Source organism: Rhinolophus hipposideros (assembly GCF_964194185.1).
Source record: "Rhinolophus hipposideros genome assembly, chromosome: 16".
In the NCBI taxonomy this organism is placed as follows: Eukaryota; Metazoa; Chordata; class Mammalia; order Chiroptera; family Rhinolophidae; genus Rhinolophus; species Rhinolophus hipposideros.
In genome coordinates, this window is record NC_138062.1 from 57,795,201 (window position 1) to 57,815,747 (window position 20,547).

Sequence of the window (20,547 nt, forward strand, 5' to 3'; positions counted from 1 at the left end):
AGGGCACAGGTCAGGATAGCAATAAACACGCACTTTACTTGTCAGGTTCAACTAGACGTCACTTGGTTAAGTTTATACAAACCAAATACTAAGACCAAATCCAAATACATATAAGAATATTTCCAAGATAGAAGCAGGGATCCTTGGACGCCAGATGGCAGGAGAGCCAGAGTGGGGGGCTCCTTGGGCTACCGGCCCATGCAGTGGGCTCAGAGTGGCTTTGGGTCTGGTCACTGAGGGGCCCAGAGCACACAGCCCCTCTACACCCTAAGGCAGGCCTGGCAGCTCTCACAGAACCAACTGTTGCCCAGGACTTCTGACCCTACAGGAGGAATTCAGGGCAGCCAAGGCGGCAGGTGCCAGCACAGCCCCTGGGTCCAGGAGCAGGGGCTGTGAGCAATGCACCCCAGGCCTGTCCCCCTTGTGGAGCCCCAGGACACGAGCCCCCTTTCCTCCCAGCGCGTCCTGCCTCCACAGATACTTAGGTGTGTGGTGTTCAGAGACCTTTGCTGTGGAGAAATTGCACAGTGTGCTCTGGGGAATAACTGTTTAGGAAACATTCAGTAAGTCACCAGGCAACAAGCTCCTTGGCCGGGCAGGCCCCATGAGTCACAGGGTCCACCTGTGAGCGGCCAGGAGCTGCGTCTGTGGAGAAAGGCTCAGGACCTTGGCAGGGCCAGGGCGGCCCTGGCAGTAGTGGAGCCAGAGGTTCAGTGATGTCCAGTCTGCCTTGGGGCCCTGAATGGGGTCAGGAGGCATCAAAGAGGACACAGGCACTCACTACTCCTGTCCCTTCGTTTCCATGGTGATCCACGGGTGGTGGGGGACACCTGGTTTGGGTGGATGAGCAGGGCCGAAGGCTCTTGGCCATGCTCAGCTGATGACCTCCCAGGTGGGCAGCTGGAGGCCACAACCAGTGGAGCCCCCAGGAGCTGGGGTGGGCCCGGACCCATGGGCCCCGGTGAGGAAGCACGTCTCCTCTCCATCCTCCCTGCATGAGTGTGGCAGTGGCAGCTCGTTTCTCGAGCTCTCATTAGAAACAAAGAGGATGCGAGAGGAAAGGCAGTCTGCACACGGAGAATGTCTGTGGGTAGGAACCGGAGGAAGGGAGCCTGACCGGCCGGGGCACAGTGCCACACTCCATGGTGGCCTGTGCGAGCCAAGCAGGGTCCCACCTGGTGCTGAGGGCCGAAGGGCTGCACAGCAAGGAGCATGAAGGTCCCAGCTTTGTGCCCTGTCTGTCGTGGGGTGGCGTCAGTAGTTCTGACAAGATTGAGGCACAGAAGATAAATCCACGGGAGGGCAACAAGAGCCCAGCAGATCATTTTCTCCCAGCGAGACCCACACCTGGCCTCTGCTCCAAGATGACACGTGGGGTGCAGTGTGTGGGGCTGTCAGGAAGGCTGGACGGTCATGGGGTGAGGGCGGGACCTCGCTGAGCAGGTCTGAGCAGGGACCAGGGAGAAGCTGCAGGTCCCAGGGCATGAAGAGAGACTGCATGGGGTGGGGAAGGGGCAGGGGGACAGCAGACAGTCACAGCATCTGTCTAGGGACACTGGGTGGTGTCTAGGGACATCTGTGGTTGTCACGACTGGGGAAGCTCCTGGCATTGAGTCGGTGGAGGCAGGAATGCTGCTCAACACCCTACTGTGCTCAGGACCTGCTCCCACAGAAAACAGCCACCTCAGTGTCCATGTGTGGGGGAGGGGAAACAGGGAGGAGAAATACACCACTCTGGTCTAGGAGCCAGATCTGCCCCTATCCCTATCTATCGAGCACAGGTCACTGTTCCCTGTGACAAACTCTGAGGCTCAGGGTAGCCCCCCTCAGCGGAGACCAGGCACAGCTGGGCAGGAGCAGCACAGCCACGTGGAGCGGGCACGGGGCCAGGAGAGAAAGGCACAGGCAATTCTGAGTCACTGACGATCGAGCAGGGGGGCTTTCAAACATCAGTCCCCCAAGTCAACCTTTTCAGAGAAAGCCCCCCCACCAGGACTTAAAGGGAATCAACCTTATTTTACATACTGAAGGCTTTAAAGAAAATTATATCCTTGGGAACACAACTTAATTTGTTATTCAGTCCCACTGTCGGAATATTACAGCTCCCCAGGTCGGAAGCAAGGGAGGGAGAGGCAGGAGAGAAACGCTCCAGAAAGGAACAGAGCGTGACAAGCGGCCGGGAACCCTCCAGTGAGGGCCGGCTGGGCTGGGGACGGGAGGTGAGGGGGCGGCGGGCAGGGAGGGGGCTATGGGGCAGCTTCCTCTGCGCACAGACGGTCCCAACTAGGGCGAGCTCAGCAGCAGCTGGGTCCCTGGCCCTCTAATCCCATCCATTTCTGGAGTGTGCCGCCTGTTTATTGGCAGTCTGCTCTGTTGACCAATTAGCCTAAGCCACAGCCAATTAGCCATTATGCAAATGCTGTGTCTCGTCTCGCTCTGTTCAGCAAGTTTGCCCTGCTGGGAAAGCTGCTGCCACCACACGGCCTCAAAGAGAAGTCGCTTTTCTTGAGGACACACAGGAGAGCGGGAAATCAAAAGGACAGACAACAAAAGAAATCAGAAAAGAGAGACTCACCTTCAGGCGGGCTGTCAGGAACAGATGTGAAAGCATTCTGGGCTGACAGAACTTTCTCAAAGAGAGAGGCCGAGGGGTGGGGAAAACATGTGGGTGAGGCCGAGACTGCCCCAGATTCGTGATTCACAGACGGACACATTGAAAACCAGAACAGCCCTGTCGGGGGAGAAGGTTCTCGACCAGGGGTGACCGCTCGTCAGGATGATTTTTCCCCAGAAAGAGTTCCAAGGGTGTTTCTGCAGAGTGTGGGAGTGCCACCAACGGGGCACTGGCGAGCGCCCACCCCCTCAGGAGCCAGGCCCTGGGGCCAGCTGTGCCTCACCAGTGGGGTCAAGAAAAGCTAGAAGTGACCAAGCAGCTGCAGATGGAAAACCTCGCCCCAGGATCGGATCCACCCACTGCCTGTTTAGGTACTTCGCACAGACTAAGAGTGGTGTTTCCGTTTTTAAATGGTTCGAAAGTTACAAGAATAATAACATTTTGTGGCACCTGAAAATGATACAAAATTCCCACTTCAGTGTCCACAAATAAAGTTTTATTGGGGCATGCCATGCTGTTTACTGAATGTGCACTGTCTTGTGGCGTTTGTGGAGTTGAGTGGTCGTGACAGAGACTACCTGGTCGGCTATGCTGCAAACAGCGGCGCTCTGGCCCATCCCTCCCCGCCGCAGCATACACCCAGGCCCAGCGAGGACTTGCTGAACGTCCCTTGGGCACCAAAAAGGAATCCGTTAGAACTCTGTGTGAGCAACTCAGAGCCCTCATAATCTGGACATTTCCCAGAGAAGGAACAAAATGGGGCCTGATGCTTCTGGGGCTGCCAGGCACCACGGGGGCACAGCGTTCCCTGGCATCTCACCCCCGACAGGAAGTCGATTTCCTCCTCTGCCCAGATCTGCCACCCATGTCCCCATGGCCTTGACATCGGAGCCAGCAGGGTGCAGCCACTTCACTGTCTCCTCCCCCGCAAGACTCAGGCACGCGGGTGGGCAGCCACCATGCTGTCCTGGAAGGCAGGGGTCATGAGGGGCTTCCTGAGACAGAACAGGGGTGCTAAAGGAGGTCCTTGGGGGCCGTTACCTCTGTGACAGCAGATGTGAGCATGACGTTATCGGAAATGCCCAAACACGCAAGCAGACAAGAAAGGGCAGGGGCCAGCACACAGACCAAGGGCCAGACTACCCTGTGCCCCGTGACTCCAGCACGGGACGTGCCATGGCTAGAGCCAAGGGGCCCAGCAGCCCCTACGCAGACACACAAGGCTCTTGTACCCAGGGTTGCGAGTAGTAGAGCGAGAAGGACAGCAGACACCACCTGCCTGGAAGCCCACTGACCGTGCACGCGAGAAAGTTGGGGCCTGAGAAATACGCGCACACACTGCTTCAGAAGCAGCAAGAAAGGGAAGAGAAAGTGGAGGAGGAAGAGGAGAGAGGAAAGGAGGGGCGGCGGCCTGCAGCCACCAGCCAGTGGGGAGCGGCTGGTGGGGGTCACTTACGGGGGCACCAGCAGAGCTGGGCACCGCGAGGCTCCTTGGCGACTCACCTGCGGAGGAGCTTGGCTTTGAGTGAGGTCCGGGAGGTGCTCCAGGAGCTGAGCTCAGGGCTGCTGAGGGCCGTGGGCCTGGTGTGGTCCAGCACTGTGAGGTCCTTGCCTTGCTTCCACAGCTCGTAGCGCTCCGGCTGCAGGATGCGCACGAAGACGTCCATGGAGATCTTGACCATGTCCTTCCGGCACGTGCACTGCGGGAGGCGGGAGACACCGTCTGAGCCCGCGGGCCAGCCACCCCACTGAGGCAGAAGCTACGCTTCTTCATGAGACGGGAAACTGCGCCTTACAGCTCCAAGTGGAAGGCGACCAAAGTCCTTTTCTGAGCTGTACCCCCCAATGTGAGCCTTTGGTCCACCCCACTGGGGTCACTACCACCTGGCACACGGTGCCAAAAAATGAGCTCGAGGACCAGCAGGCCTGAAAGCCAGCGCAGGAGCGAGAGGCCTCATGGGACTGAATTCCGGCAGCTTCTTGTCGGCTCAAACCAAGCCTCCCGTCAGACACAGCAGTGAATCCAAGGGGTAAAAAGAGGGAAAAGTTGTCAGTCCCGAAGACTATGAAGGAAACTAAGGTGATTTCCAGAAGATATGTCACACACCCCTGCTCGGAGTCCCTGGCTCGCACGGTTCAAGAGAGGAAGCCGAGGACCTAGGAGGCTCAGCAACTTGCCCCAGGGGGGCCAGACTTGGACTGAAAGTGGCCTAGTGAGGACAGGAGCTGGAACACCGGGTACCAGGGAGCAGACACTGCCCTGGATAGTGTGTGTATGTGGGGGGGGGGTCCCCTGTGTCTGGGAGCTTCAAGCAAGGAGCAAACACGTGAGACGAGGACAGACTGAAACAGGATCCCTGTTATGCTCTGAGCACCACCCCCTTCAACAAACCACATGCTTCCAAAGCCCCTCTCTCCACGTCACAGCATCGGGGTGCCCCACAGGAGGCATCACAGGCATCCCGGAAACATGGACACTCGAGGAGTTGTGGGCCAGAGAAACCAGCCAAGGATCCCGGATGCAGGACCCGACAGGGAACCCTCGGTCAGTGGGAAGAACCCAGGAGGCCCTGGTCTCCCACTTACCTGCGGGAAAAGGCCAAGATTGGGCTGGAAGAGCATCATACTGCGAGACGGAGGGGAACCTCTGGTCCAGGGCACGGGTGGCATATTTCATAAAGGGCCAAACAATAAGCTTCATGGGCCACACAGTCTGTCACAACCTCTCAACTCTGCCCTGCGACTGGGAAGCATCACAGACGCTACATAAACGAATGGGGACGGCTGTGTGCCAATAAGACTTCATTTACAAAGACAGGCAAGGGCTTGGCTTTGGCATAGGTGGTAGTTGGCCGGCGTCTGGGCTAGGCTCCAGAGGATAGAGTAGCCCCTGGAAAGAGGCAGACTTCTGGAAGAGGAGCCTCCACAGGGGTGGCTGAAGCTCTGCGGACGGGGTGGGGGGGGCGGGGCGCACAGAAGACGAGGGCCCTCAGGAGTGGGCGTGACCCCAGGGCACGGCACTTGCCTCCCTCTGAAGTGGCTATAGTCCTTGCCTCTTGCCTCCTTCGGGGGACAACCCTGTCCTGAAGCTGTCATGGGAGGCCTTGAGGCAGCTGCCCCTCAGGGACATGCCTGGGGGGCCATTGCATTGCAGCCCCTGCAGCCTGGACTCCACCTGCTCCCCGGGAACTCCCGTGGCCACTCGATCTGCCTCCCTGTCAAACAAATAGGCTCCGAAGCAGCTCATTTCCAAACCCATAGCTAAAATCTCATTTCCGTTTTAAATGCACATCTTGTCCTCCTTTGACAACCTTCGCGCTGTCACTGCCACTTTCTCAATGGAAATGAAGGAAACAGAAAGGAAAAGCCTTAATTAAATGCGGCAATTATGTACCTTGCCCTGACAAGCCTTCCCAACTTCCCTCAATTTGCTCGGGAAACAGTGAAGTATTTATGACTCCAATTCAGAGGCAGCTGCGGGTAGGGATGCAGGAGAGGCTGCGAAAAATGTCGCGGGAATTTCCTGCAGCCCTGGCACCCTCCACTCTCCCCGCTGCCAGCCTGGATGCAGGGGCTTGGACGCGGGGACAGCAATGACAAGACCGCGAGCGAGGGAATATTTATGACCAAGCAATTCCCAGCAAACTCAATTCATTTAATGAAAAACTGCGCAGCCCAGAAAGGCTGGCCGTGTAATCTGGCTGCAGAGTGGTGGGAGCACAGATGGTGCCTGAGTTTCGGATTCCTGGCTCGGCTTCGGCCTCCCCGGCGGCGTCACCATCAACAGCAGCTTAAGGGATTTGTATTGAGCAGCTCTGCAATTGCTTTTCCTTAAGTAATTAAAAAAAGCACCTGTGTGAGCCTGTGGAGAGGGCAGGTGGACAGGTGCCATGGAGCCACCTGCCCTGCTTGGTGTCCTAGAGCCCAGCCCTCACCCCCACATCAGGCCAGGACTAAGCCACTGGGAAGAGCCACCCTCATGTCTGTGCGGGTTCTGGCGGGGGTGGGCTTTGTCATGTGTGGGGGCATGAAGATTTGGGGAACATGGGAACCCAGGGAGGAGACAGTGGGAACGAGGCAAGGTCCTTTGGGTCCTAGGGGTAAGGAGTGCCAGCCTCCCAGGTTTAGGACACAGTGACAGTCACCTCCGTGGGCCGAGCAGCTGAGCTCAGGGGTGCAGGCACTGCAGACCCATTGCCGTTTCTGCCTGAGAGTTTGGGAGAGGAAATTGCTAAGGCAACTTTCCGGGGCTGACCATGTCAGACCCCGAAACAGCTCCCCCACGTGGCCATCATCTGTTTTCGGGCAAAGTGCACAGTGGACTGTCATGTGCTGCTGTTTCATTTCAGGAGGCCCAGAAGCATGCACGGAGCACCTCCCCTCTGCAGAGGCTATCCTGGAGGGGCTTCAAGCAGGCTGTAGGCCAGAGGCTGGTGGCGGAGACCTCAGGGCAGCCTTGGAGCTGCACCCAGGGAGGGAACTGAGGCTGAGAGAAAAATCGCACTTTGTTTTCATTAACGAGGCCCCAGATCGTGCTCCCCTTCCCGCCCATCTGGCTCCCAAAACTTCTGGGACAGGCATTTTTGTAAGGAACTGCTGGAGTGACGAGCTGACAGTTTCTGCTGCTCTCATTCCAGCTCCTCTACTTGGTCCCCCCACCTCAGCACAGCGACAGGGACAAAGTATGCCCTCTAAGGGAGTTTGACCGTGTCATTAGTTTCTGATAGAGAAGTAGGGCACAATTGGGGGCGGGGGAGGTCGAAGGGACCCCCTGCAGTCCTGAGTAGGCTCCAGGGCTCTCTGTACCCTGGCAGAGGCATAAAGCACTCAGCCACCAGAACCGTGAGGGGCGGGGCCTCCCACTCTGAGAGCCACAAGGTAATGAGGCCGCAGAACAGCACGGGGTCCTGCTCATTATTAGCCAGGACCCAGTGGCTGGTTCCATTAGTGCTCAGTGGGGTATATGGGGACCCGTGAAGGAGTAAAGGCAAGAGGCGGGGGGGGGGGGATACAGAGGCATGGTCTGGGTCCCACCACTAGCCCCTACAGACGGCCTGTTGCTAGACGAGCTGCATTATCAATGGGTGCCCATCCTAGGCCTGCCTTGGGCCTTGAGGTCAGCCTCCTGTCCACAGGTTGGGCCTGTCTACGGAGGGCTCAGCCCCCACCCCCCACTGGCCTCCACCCCAATCCTGGGCACAGAACCTGTGGCCCCCCCTCAGTTCACCAGTGATACCAAGCTGCCAGCATAATGAAGAAGCACGATTTGGGCTGAGGCTGAGTGGGTACCCCTCTCAGCTCCCCCCAACACTCGTGAGCAGAAACTGGCTCTCAGAAGGCACCTGACATTGAGAGAGGCCTGACAGCCCGCAAGGTGCGCCTCAAAGAGCCCTTGACGGCGCCAGCACCACTGTTCCAGGGGCTGCCCGAGCCACTTTAATTCATCAGTGGAAGGCATTCAATGGCGCTTCCCGAACACAGGAGGAACCAGGGCTGTTTCAAGTGACAGCAGAGAAAAGCCACAGCTCTGCTCCCTGCACACTCCCTCAGAGGAGGAGGGACAGGACTGGCTTAGCCACCATCCCCCACACATCCCCCAGCAAGGCTAAGCTGCTGGAGACAGCACACGGCAGCCGCCAGCTGGACAGACTTGGAGCCTCGCAGCTCTGATGAGCCCTGGACAAAATGAAGAACGCGGCTCCTTTCACACTTGGGGCAAGTGTGGCCCTCACTTCCCTTCCTAGGGGTCTTGCCAAGGAAGTGAGAAATCGAGACAAAGCCATTCTCTGCTTCATTACCGACAGAAACACACACACACACACACACACACACACACGCCACAGTTCGTGTTCAATTGTGGACAGATTCAGATAAATGATAAATCTCTCCAATGGCACCATTTAAATAACACAATCATTCTTAGGATGGATCTGTTATCTGAAGAAACACAAAATGCACGGTCAAGAATAGAGCGAAGCCCCAGTTATGAGCAAAAACCTTTAGAAAAAGCCAAGGATATTCATCGAACACCAACCATGGTTCTTTCGCTTGTGGTTTGCCACCTGGTTTTGTAAGTAACGTTTTACTGGCACACGGTCCTGCCCACGGTGGCACTGGCGCTGCTACAGCAAAGCTGCGCAGTCCCACGGAGACTGCACGGCCCGCAAATCTCCAAATACTCACTCTCTGGTCCTTTACAGAAAGTTTGCCGAAACTTGATTTAAGTCATAAAATAATTTTTACAGGGTACCTTGAGGACTAAGGACCTCGGTGGTGAACTTCCCTCCCACATGGCAACTTTAGTGAACTGTGTGAGCGACGCCAGACACGTGCTATGGACTGAGTTGTGTGCCCCCCAAATTCCTATGTTGAAGCACTGGACCCTGATGTGCCTGTATCTGGAGACGGGCATTCGGTGATAGTTCAAGTTAAATGAGGTCATAAGGCGGGGGGGGGTCTGGATCCTATAGGACTAGTGTCCTTGTAAGAGGAAGAAGAGACCCCAAATCTCTCAGCATGTGAGGACAGCAATAAGCCAGCCGTATGCAACCCGAGAGGAGGGTCCTCAGCAGAACCCAGCGATGCTGGCACCCTGCTCTCGGGCTTCCCTCTCCCGAACTGTGGGAAAATAATGTCTGTTGTTTAAGCCGGCCAGTGTCTGGTATTATACTTGGTTAGAGCAGCCTGAGTTGACCGAGACAGGTGTCCTCGTGGGAACTTACTGCAGTCCTGTTTTTGAGCATGGCGGGCTGCACACTACCTGCCATCTGCTTCCAGACTCCAACTCTCATTAGGTACCAGGAAGCACCTAGAATCTGATGCCCAGAGGCCCCGCCTAGGGCTCCACCTCTCTGGGCCACCTGCCCCTTGCACCTGCAGCCTGAGCTGGCCACTCACAGTGGGGAACACACCCCAGAGCCCAACAGGCCAGCGGCACTTCACCCATCCCGGGGCCCAGACTGTGTCTCAAACAGGACCTGGGGGCCCAATGGGACCTGCCCCATGCTGTCCAGGGGGTCACAGGTGCCTCTCCTCTCAGAGGAGCCAGCTCCTAATCCAAGCTACAGGTTTCATACACTCTCCCTGGGACTGGCATAGGGTTTTCTGTGTTAATGGACTCAGGCACTCATAAATGGAAGAGCACAGGAACCAAAGTCCCTGAAATGACGTGTTGGGGAAGAAGGGGTCAGGCCCTTGGTCTTCCTGGGTTACTGAACGGTACCGTGCCAAGGCCTACTGCAGGAGGGGAAAACCAGCCAAGGCCTTCGCAGTGGGCTGTCATTTTTCCATCTTTTGTGGTGGTGGGTGCTACACCTACACGCAGTACCATTTGTATGCAGCTAAGGGCCACGTCTAAGATGAGGTCCAAGTGACAGGCTTGGCTTCTGGAGCCTTCGGAACAGTCCGACTCGGAGTGGAAGCAATTTCCCAAGGTTTCAGATGTTTAAAAAGAAAGGCACTGATCTTAGATTAGATTCTGCAATTGAGGCCATAAAAACCCAGAGCAAAATGGTTTCCAACTTTTAGCTCAGAATGAGTCCCATGTCCCACGTCGGAACTATTACAGGCTCTGAGCTAATCAGGCTGAATCAATGTGGCTACACAGCACTGGCCCTGCCCCGCAGCAGCTTCCAGAGACACTGGGGGGCCGGGGCCACGGGTCAGAGAGGGGCGCCCTCCACTCAGGGCCACCTGACACTCCCCTGGGTTGCCGGGACGGAGCACCTCCCGTGCCTTCTCCTCCTGCCACTTCAGTTATCGCACCCTAACCCAGATGAGGCCTAGGGGAGGGTCCCTTCTCTTGCCTCCTCGCCCACCCTGTAACTGAAGCTCACGGACTCACCAGGGTCCCCCAGAACCCTGGGATGCATGTATCTAGCTCTGGTTCTGAAGGGGGAGGAGATGGGGGGATAGGACAAGCACACAGAGGAGCGGAGGGAAAAGAGTAGGAAGGAAGGTGACAGGGAGGAGACGGAAGGGACACAGAGGGGATGGGGGGACAGAGAGGGTTGGGCGGGGCTGGGGCCTCACAGGGCAGAAACCCCTGCCACCAGGGCTCGGCTCATTCCCTACACAGGGTGCCCCTAACACGAAGCCCCGTCACCTAAGCACCAGCTTACGTGACCCCAGTGGCTCAAACCCATACAAAAGGCTGGGGATCGTGAGAGAGCCGGCCAAAGGCTCAACGAGATGCACACATGTCACTTCCAAATGATAAACGATGAGTTACAACCACCGAGTCGAGGGGCCCTGGGCCTAATGAGAGCGCCAAGCCAGGAGCAGGGAGGCTGTCACCCTGTGTCAGAAGACTGACATGTCAAACAGCCCAACACTCGTGCAAAGGTCTCCCAGGACCAACTGCTAAATTCGAGGAAAATGAGAAAACAGGGTAGGGTGGAGGTTTGCCGCTGGTTTATCAGAGCAGGGCCCTGAGTGGAGACAAATAGATTTCTCCTTTCCAAAGCATGAAAAATAGAAATCAGAATGTCGTCTGTCTCAGTCAGTCTCGGGGCTGGTGGCCCATGGGGCCCAGGAGTGCTTGGCTGGAGCTGTCCCAGCTGCAGAGGGCAGGCTCAGAGGGCCCATGGCACCAGGCTCCCCGTGCATAGGGCACATGGCAGGATGCCTCCCATAGGGTCGACCACCAGCACAAAACCCTGGCTCCCACTGGGGACCCCACTGTAGGATGGTAACTGAAGGCTGGCCGCCTCAACTCCACCTCTCCCCCTCTAAGTTCGAAAGCAAAATAAATTTAACCTTTTCACAGGAATGAATGTGAACGCCCAACACAACCCAGAGGATCCTACCACTTGGCATTTCCATGGCGCCAGGCGTGCCAAACACTTCCCCATGGCTCGCAGGCCGCTACCCCACAAGCAGGCGTCAGTCAGCAGGCAGCACGGGACAGGGCACCCTGGCTCTGGGGGAGAGAGCCACGCGGTTGGCCCGCAGGTGGAAGGGGTGGCAGAAGCCCCTCATCCTGGTCCTACGCCCACCTGTTCCCCTCACCCTTCCCCAAACCTTCCTCTAGGGGTGCCAAGCTCCACACTCCCCTCCTCTCCAGCTTTGGTCCTTGGCAGCACTAAGTCACCCAGGCCCTAATGGCTGGTCACCCCAGTAAAGGTGGACGTGTCATAGCAGGACGGACAGCAATCAAAGGCACGCCACACACTCCTTGTTGGGAGCTTTCAGAGGTCTGTTCCAGGCTCCTCGGGACATGTGGGCAGGCTGGAAAATGACTGACGAGCCTGGTATAAAGTAATGAGGCTGGGCTGTGCCTTGGAGCCCCAGGGTCTTATCTGCCACATTCCCCCGATTTACACAGCACCGAGCTTTAATCAGAGGCCACCTCTTTTTAACAGATTGAATAGACATTCAAGTTTGCTCATATAAAATAGCAAAGTGGGAGAAAGGAGATGCTGTAATCGGCTTAAAGAGAAATTATTAAATGTGGTTCAATGAAATCATTAACCCAAACAGCATCTGACCACAGGGACCCACTTATTTTCTCGTCCAAGCAGCAGCGCCAACTCTGGCCCTACGTCAGGAGCCAGGCGGGACACACAGGGCTATGTGGGGCGCAGAGGGCAGTTCAATAGCCACCGGCCACGGACAAATGTGTGCCCAAGCCTGCCTTGCAGTGCATGGCGACAGGTGTCCTCAGGAGCGGCAAACCCCATGTGGGTAGGGCCAGGTCAGACATGAGCCAGTCTTCCAGGTGACAACTCACTGTCACGTGCAGGGCCACACGTGCAAACACAAAGGCCCCTCCACCCCATCAGCACCTCCTGGCCCTGACCCACCAAACTGCAGAGCCCGTGACACCTCTACTTGGACGCCCTCGCTGAGCTGCCCGAGAGGATGGCTAATGCCTGCATCTGGGTTCCATGTGGTCGCCACTATCCTACGTGGCTCTTAACTAGAACTCGCTGATGCGACCCAGGCACAGAATGTTTGTTTTATTTCATTTTAATTAATTTACAGTGAAATGGCCATACAGCCGGTGGCTCGTGGTGGACAGTGGGGCCTTGGCACTGGTCCTTCCTTCTCTGTCTGCTCAGTACGTGGTCCTCCCTGTGCCCAGATGCTCGGCTGGCCTGCTCCCTGGTATCCCGCACGTCCCTACCTCTCAGCCCACAGCGCCCAGCCTAAAGCCCAAGGCCCACACCGCCCGTCCTGTCCACCCCACTGCACACAGTCGGGCAGTTCGCCTCCGTGCTCTTTTACCCCCAAAGTCTGAGTTTTCTGTTCCTTGGTCTGGAATGCCTTTCCCCCGTGCTCCCCAGGTTTACAGGGCTGAAGAGTGCTCCTCAATTCATGCCTATCAGGGACCTCGGAAAGGGACCTGATTTCAAAATAGGATTTTTGACGATCTAATTGGTTAAGGTGAGGTCCTGGATTAGGGTGGGTCCTAAATCCAAAGACTGGTGTCCTTATGCGAGAGAGAGACAGACAGACACACAGGGGGACGCCACGTGATGACAGGCAGAGATTAGAGAGACGTGTCTACAGGTCAAGGGACACCAATGACTGCCAGCCATCCAGAAGCTGGGAGATGAAGGAAGGCCCTCCCTGGAGTCCTCGGAGGGACAGTGCCCCCGCTGCCTCCTGGGAGAGGTGAGGACAGGCAGAGGCCACTGCTCTTGCCCAGGCCCCCGTTTGTGGCATTTTGCGATGGTGGCCTCGGGACACAAATACACCAGGATCCAGCTGCAGCCTCCACGCGAAGTGCGCCTCCTCCAAGCAGCACCCGCTGCCTGGCTGCCACTGCCCTGCCCACCCCTTTGCTTGGGGCAGATGCTCTGGTGTCAGAAATCTCTCCGGCATTCTTATCTCTTGTCCGTCTCCTCCCTGCAGCTCGCCGGTCTCATTCCCTGTCTCCTGGCAGCTGAGCCGTGACTTGCAGGTGCCGGCCAACGCGGGTGACAAACACGTTCCTCGGGGAACGACAGGGTGGGGGTGGGGTGTGTCCCTGGCACTTCAGACCACACAGTGTTAACCAATCAAAGACGGGGAGCAGAAATGCAGCTGGGGAGGTGGCATCTGCTCTGAGGGCCCACAGACGCGGCCCCCTGTTTCTGATGCAATTACCAGCACTGCAGCGAGCAGACAACAAACCAGTTCATTAGGAAATCCACTGGAAACTCTTGGAAGCGCTTCATAAACAAAACAATTAGGAGCAGGGCTCCCAGGGCTCCCTTGGTCCTTGGCTCCAGGGCCTGCTTCCCGCTGCTCCTGATGGCCAGCCCCCGACAGCCAGGGACCTGGCAAGGTCTTGAGGACCTTCGACTGACGCTGCCCCCTAGGACGCCAGAGCCCCAAAGTCACCCTGTTCCCATTCTACCTAAAAGAAGCCTCAACTGTGTGTCACTGTCAGCCGCCCCAGCGTCCGAAGGTATGACTTCTGCCCATTAGAACCTATTCCCTTCCTCTTATGCTGCCCTACCCTGGGGAGGGAAGGTTCTTAGATGGACAGCTGAGAAGGTCCTCCTGCCTATCTGTGACCGCCCCCCACGTCCCCTTCTGCTCAGATAATGACGACGACCACAATAGTAATAGTGAACCCAGAGCGCTCTGTGCCAGGCACTTCCAACAGCTCCTGCCTGCTCTAGTCCAGAACAGAGCCAGGCTGAGTGCCCCAACGCCAGCCCTCAGCCCCGCTTCATCCTCGGGCTCCCCTTTTCCCTCTTCCTCTGCTTCTCCAGGCTCCTTGCCACCACTGCAAGGGGAGCAGGCCTCGTAACAAACCTCATCCCCACGACACTTACCATGGCCAAGAAACAAACTGTCCCCAGCAGGAAGGCAGGCAAGCCCGTGGACAGAGGGGTGGAGGCCGCCCGAGGAGGCGAAACAGGTGGGCCCTACCCGGGCTCTGCCCAGACCACATCCTCATCTAGAAAAGGCCTCAACTCCCCCCTTTGGGCCAGAGGTGGCCACTGTCCCCCAGAGCTCACCTGCTAGCAGCACCAAGGAGGCCTGGGCAGCGAAGAGGAGGAGGAGGGAAGAGAAACGTGCTCATCCAGGAGCCTCACGAGCCCAGGGGGGTCTCTCACCTTTTGACTCTGCCCCTAGCGAACACTGGGCAATGCGTGGGGACATCTGTGGTTGTCACAACTGGGGGTGCTTCTGGCATCAAGTGGGTGGGGAACTGAGTAGCACCCCATAGTGCCCAGGACGCCCCCATATAGTGTGACCCGGCCCTAATGTCAGCAGTGACCAGGGGAGCGACCTGGTCTGCAGATTTGAACCTCAGACTCCCAGTTCTACCAGGAAAAGCAGCAAAGCCACTATGACAAGGGGTGGCAGGCCCACCAACGTGAGCAAGCCATACCCCGGCCAGCATCCTTCTCCCAGTGCCATGTGGCCACGTGCCTGCCAGCAGGCCGGCAGCCAGCGCTGGAGAAGCGCTGGGAGACAGAGGAAGTGGTACATGGGAGGAGTGGGCGGCACCTTCCGAGGGCCCAGAGTCCCCTACCCCCAGCAAGACGTGTGGATTTACTAACACCCACCTGCGGAGCCAGTGAGAAGCCTGCACACAGCTGCCCGTAACCTGCAGACAACCTGGGCATGGGGACAGCAGTGGAAGGAGAGAGAAAGGATTGGGATGTTTGTCTCTCACCCACCAGAGCTGCCACGGCCCCAGGACAAGGAGCAGAGCACAGCCTGTCAGGGCGGCGAGCGGGCGTGGAGACCTCAGGGAAGCAGACACCGATGCTCTTCAGGACTCAAACCACCATGAACGGAACTGAGAGAAGCCAGGGAGCGCGCAAGAGGAGGCCGAACTGGTGTGTTCACCGAGGCGTGGAGGGGGGTGTGGGGGGCCGCAATTACACTGGTGGCTCTGCGTGCCTTCCTGCCTAGATGAGTTTGAAGCTTGGCGCGGCGGAAGTGTGCTGGAGGAAGGAGTATATGGAGGAGCAGGAATCCCCTGCAGACTCAGCCTGGGCCCCTGTGCTCCCCCGAGCCCTCCCAGCCCTGGCAACAGGGAGGGAGGTGCTGAAAATGAAGGGGGCCACAGACCCCCACCTTGAGCCCCGCCAGTGCTAGGCCGGGGCAGCAGGCCTCAGAACCCCCAGAACTAAAAAAGGTGCTTTACAAGGGAACCCAAGCCGAGCCGGTGGGGGGCCATGAAGGAGACCCCCAGGCCAGTCCTCACGTGTGTTGTCACTAGGGGTGGCACTGCTCCTTGCCAGGGGCAAAAAAACCTTCCTCTCTTGTGTAGAAAACAGATACACAAATAGCACGCAAGCCGATATACAGCACGCCTGCAGTGGTAAAATGGGGCAATTAGGAAAAACAGTGTAAAAGGGTTTGGGGGAGGGGGTGGCAACAATAGAAAAGACTGAGAAGTCCTTCTGGACCAGGGTGCTGACTTGGAGCAACTCTGCCCCCAGGGGACACAGAGCAATGTCTGGGACAGCTGTGCTTGTGGCACTGGGGGTCCTGGCATTGAGTGGGTGAGGCCCGAGCTGCTGCTCAGCACCCCACGGTGCCCAAGACACCCCCCCACAGAGAACGATTGGACCTGCTGTCACAAGAGAAGGAGAGACCCTGCGTGAGGTCCATCCTTCTAGCTGGGATCACAGCTGCTCTGGGTGGTCGCTCCAAAACATGGAGTTTACCCCAACACTAAGCAGAGCAGGGAAGGGGAGTGACAGCCCTGAGGCCAGCCTCAGGGTCCCCCCTGCAGTCTCAGCTCTGGCCCTCCCTGCACCACTGTGCAGTTACAACACCCTGAGCTTCCGAGGGAACGAGCTTCAACTGCCATCAGGGGCAGGGTGACAGGAAGCTCCGGGGAAGGAACGAGTGGAAACATATTTCACATGGCAATTGGCTGCGGACCCCTTACATCCGGCAGCCCAGCCCCACAAATCAGAGCGTCAGCGGGGTACACAAGCAAGAGTGAGTGCAGCCGCACCTCGGGTGTGGCCCCCAGCACCAGCCTCCTCCGCCCACCCCCCCCCCCACTGCCACCCCCGCCCAGCACATCCCCTGGCCTCCAGCTTCATAGCCCGGAGCAGGCAGCATCATTACCAAACAGAAGGCACGCACGTTCTGCACGCAGGTTCTTGGAGGCTGCAGAAACCATTTGGTTCACATTTTACAAGTGATTCAGTTGATCTACCCCAGGTTGGGGTTGCAGGGAGTGCAGGGACAAGGGGGCCACCACCAGAAGCCTCTCCCCTCCTCCACACTCAGCAGAAGCTCCCCGTGCTCGATGCCTCTGTGGGAGCCCACATTCCCAGACAGCTGGCGGAAAACCAGTTAAATGCAGCCAGCTTCCAGTCGTGCAAACCGGGCTTTAAATCTCTCTCGCTCTGTTTAATCCGCAGTCAACTCCTGTGCGTGGAGGGGCAGCTGGGACATCAGCATGCCCTCTGTGGAAAGGAGGCCTTGTCAGGCTTCGCCCAGCACCACCCACCACGGGAGCAGGCTGGGCCACGCCGAGCTAATCCAACTTGGCGTGCAGCCTTGTAGGACTAATTCGAGTTCAGACCTAAAAAGGCTGGTGCGTGCACATTTCATTTTCCCCGAGTGAGATTGGAGCCTCCCTTTGATCTCCCCATTGGTAATCCCACCACAAACCCGCTGTCAGAGCGTGTGCCGGAGAATTCTGTTCTCCAAACCAGCAGCGGCCCCCAGAGACCGCTCCGGACACCTGCCAGGGGGAGGCCACCGACACACTGGAGGGCAGGGAGGGTACCTCTGGGCACAAGCACAGGCCTCCTGTGGGGGGAGGGACACAGAGGAGGGTCGAGGATGGTCAGCGTCCGCCCTCCTTGCTGCCATGACCTTGGCAAAGATCTCTTTACCTCTCTCTGGTCCTCGCAAGGTCGCGAGGCCCAGAGTCAGAGTCTGATGCACATTGGTGACATCAGTAAAACTAGAGAGAGAAAGACAGAGATGCCGAGAAAGATGGACACAAGGAGAGAGAGGAGAGGAGAGGGGCGGGAGCGAGAGAGAGCTCTCACCACCCAGGAAACGTTGCTCTGAGGAAAGGGACCACTCAGAACAAAGCAAAAGCAGCAGCATGTGAGCACGGGCACGAGGGGTGATGAGTGTGGCTGGCTCGGGGCGCGTCTGCCGCCTGCTCTGACCTGGGCCCTGTGGAGTCCTAGGTCCCCAGGCCCCCACTCTGCACTCTCACCCTCTCCCAGCTTGTTCTGGGGCCTCTCCTAAGCACAGAGCAGGTGCTCAGGGGGCTGGGTTTGTGTGTGACGGTCTGTGACGTTCTGTTCCCCTGCTCTGGGCGCCCTCCCTACTTCCTCTCAGCAGGGTGGGGGAAGGAAGTAGGGCTGGGAGCAGACGGCTGGCCTTGCTACTGGTTCCTCTTGGCTTTGGCTTATTTGGTCTTTAATTCCCATTTTACCAACAAACCAACAAAACACCACCAATACAATGCCGACAACAAAACTCTTTCACCTCGAGGGGCTCTGGGGGTTTCTGGGGGAAGTACGCAGCAGGAAGGACCAAGATCACTTCCTCCCCTTAAAGCTACACTTTGTTTTTAAAAAAAGTTGTAGAAAAAGACATATTAAGTTAGTGCACATTTTTTGTTTGTTCTTTTTCCCCCCTCCCCTGGCCCCCAACTCCAATTTAAGCCGTTGTTCTCAATCTAGTTGTGGAGGACGCAGCTCACTGGCCCATGTGGGAATCGAACCGGTGACCTCGGCATTAGGAGCACGGTGCTGTAACCACCTGAGCCACCCGACCGCACCCTAGTGGATGTTTTTAAGGCATGCCAAACTCCACCACACAGAGCTAACATTTACCAACATGTGGGCAAATTCCACTTACACACACACACACACACACACACACACCAAATGGTATTGCATTTCATGGTCCAAAACCTATTTACTCATTCAAAGTGACATATCCATCTCTCCACACCCATACACACCATGAGCCCATTTTTATGGCTGCATCATATTCCACTGGTTCACCCAATCTGGTCACAGATACAAACTTTCCACTATGATAACTACTGATGCGATGACCATCCTTGGGCAAGAAACCACCGTACATTTGCTGAGAGGAAGCGCTGCTACATCAAAGGAGACGCACCTACCACTGCTAGCAGACGCCCTCAGGAAGCTGTCCCTTAGGGTTCACCAGCAGCCCCCCACTGGGTCAGGGCGCCAAGCCCGCAGCCCCTGGGCCTTCCCGGTTCTAAACACCTTTCCCAATCGCACAGGTAAACAGAAAAGATCGCCCTGGTGTTCAGTCGGCCTCCTACGTAACCGACGCTCCAGTGTTTGTGGAATACAGTAGTCTGCTCCGTACGCCGGCACCGCTCGCAGACCTGCCCACACCCTGTGTACCGATCGTTTGTGAGCTGCTTAGTATCTTTCGCCCATTTTTACACTGGGTTATCTTTCTCAGTCTGATAAGAACTATTCTGGATGGCGGGATTTAATTTTTTAAACAGCTTTATTGAAGTCTAGTTCACACACTCTATAATTCACCTATCAAAAGTGCACAACTCAGGGGTCTTTACTATATTCACAGTGCTGTGCAACCATCAACAGTATCTAATTCCAGAGCATTCTTATCATTCTAAAAGAAGAAACCCATTCTCATCAGCAGTCACTCCCACCCCCATCAACAACCACAAACTCACTCTCTGTCTCTGTGGACATGCCTGTTCTGGACATTTCACATACATGGAATCACACACTGTGAGGCCTTGTGTGTCTGGCTTCTCTCACTGACCATCGTGTGTTCAAGGTCCATCCACATTGTAGCGAGTGTCAGTACATTCTCCCTTTTATTGCTGAGCAGGTGGTAGGAATGGAAATGTTTTCCCTCTTTCCACTCGCCTAATTTTCAATTCCTCAGTTCTGAGTCTCCTGGAGCTGATGGATGAAGCCGGCAGGAAGTTCCCAGCCCCTTCCCAGAGAATCACCCCATAAGCTCTGCCTCCTCCCCTGGGGTCCTAGGCCCAGCCCACAGGCTTGGGTTCTGAGTCATTATATAGGGACCCTATTTATTGCCCCAGATGCAGCAGGTGGGGCATTTTCCTCCACAGACCTCCCGATGGAAGCCCATAACGCTCTGCCACAGCCTGAGAAGCCCACAGTGACGGGCTGTGTGGTCCAGAAGCTGTGACGACGGCAGCCACCCTTTGACTAGTGTGGGCTTTCGCAGGAGCTGCTGGGCGCTGGGTTCCATTCCAGTGCATTTGGCTGAAGGAACCTCTGCCCAGAGGAAACTAAACCGCTGCTCCCTGCTTTGCGGATAGTGGGCCCTTGGGGGTGCATGTCACCCAGCCCAGTGGGTGCTCAGGGTTCCCGGGGGTCATTCACCGGCAGTGGGGTGATCAGCAGGTTGGTAAAGAACTTTGGATTCCCGGATTCTGGGGGAGTCACTCTCTCTAACATCTAGTTTCTGAAAGAGGAATGGTTCCTGGTTTCTACAGTAAAGGCAAATCAAAGCTCTGTGGAGTCCTGGTTCCCACAACCCTTCCGATTGGCCCAGCATCCCCTCCCAAGAAGAGAAGTTTGTGAGGCTAAAGAAACCCACAGCTCTAGAGTCGAGGGTCCCTCTCCACTCCCCGAGGGAGTGGCCTGTTAAGTGGTTTCATGTCTGGCGATGTCTAATATCTGTCGTGCTTAAGGGACCTCAAACCCCATGGTTGCAGGCCACAGGCGAGAAAATGTCTTTAGTGGGAAAAGGAGGTTTGCAGATGAGCAGCCCCAAAACCAATAGCTTCGGAGATGCCCTTAGCGGGAGTCTGAAAAAAGACTACATTGAGCTTACAACACCTCAGTGTTAGCGGGTCCACATACTGCATACAACCATCCAAATGCTTGAAGAGAGAAAGAGGAAATGTGGAAGTTGGGCTAGACAGGGGGTCTCACCAGGGGCTGAGCCTGCCCCGAGGGGACAACGTCTGGGGACATCTCTGGTTGTCACAACTGAAGGTGCTC

The 20,547-nt window shown here is 56.8% G+C and overlaps 1 protein-coding gene across 3 annotated transcripts in view; it reads right to left on the bottom strand.

Annotated features, from left to right (window-relative positions):
- KDM4B (lysine demethylase 4B) overlaps positions 1-20,547 on the bottom strand; it is a 134,487-nt gene that overhangs the window by 26,908 nt on the left and 87,032 nt on the right. For 2 of the 3 annotated variants that reach the window (XM_081076022.1, XM_081076021.1), the window contains exon 10: positions 4,118-4,314. In XM_081076022.1, the coding sequence (XP_080932148.1) occupies positions 4,118-4,314 (197 nt within the window). Of the gene's footprint in view, positions 1-3,090; positions 3,582-4,117; positions 4,315-20,547 lie in introns of those variants that run through there. The other variant, XM_081076023.1, reaches the window with a different exon arrangement.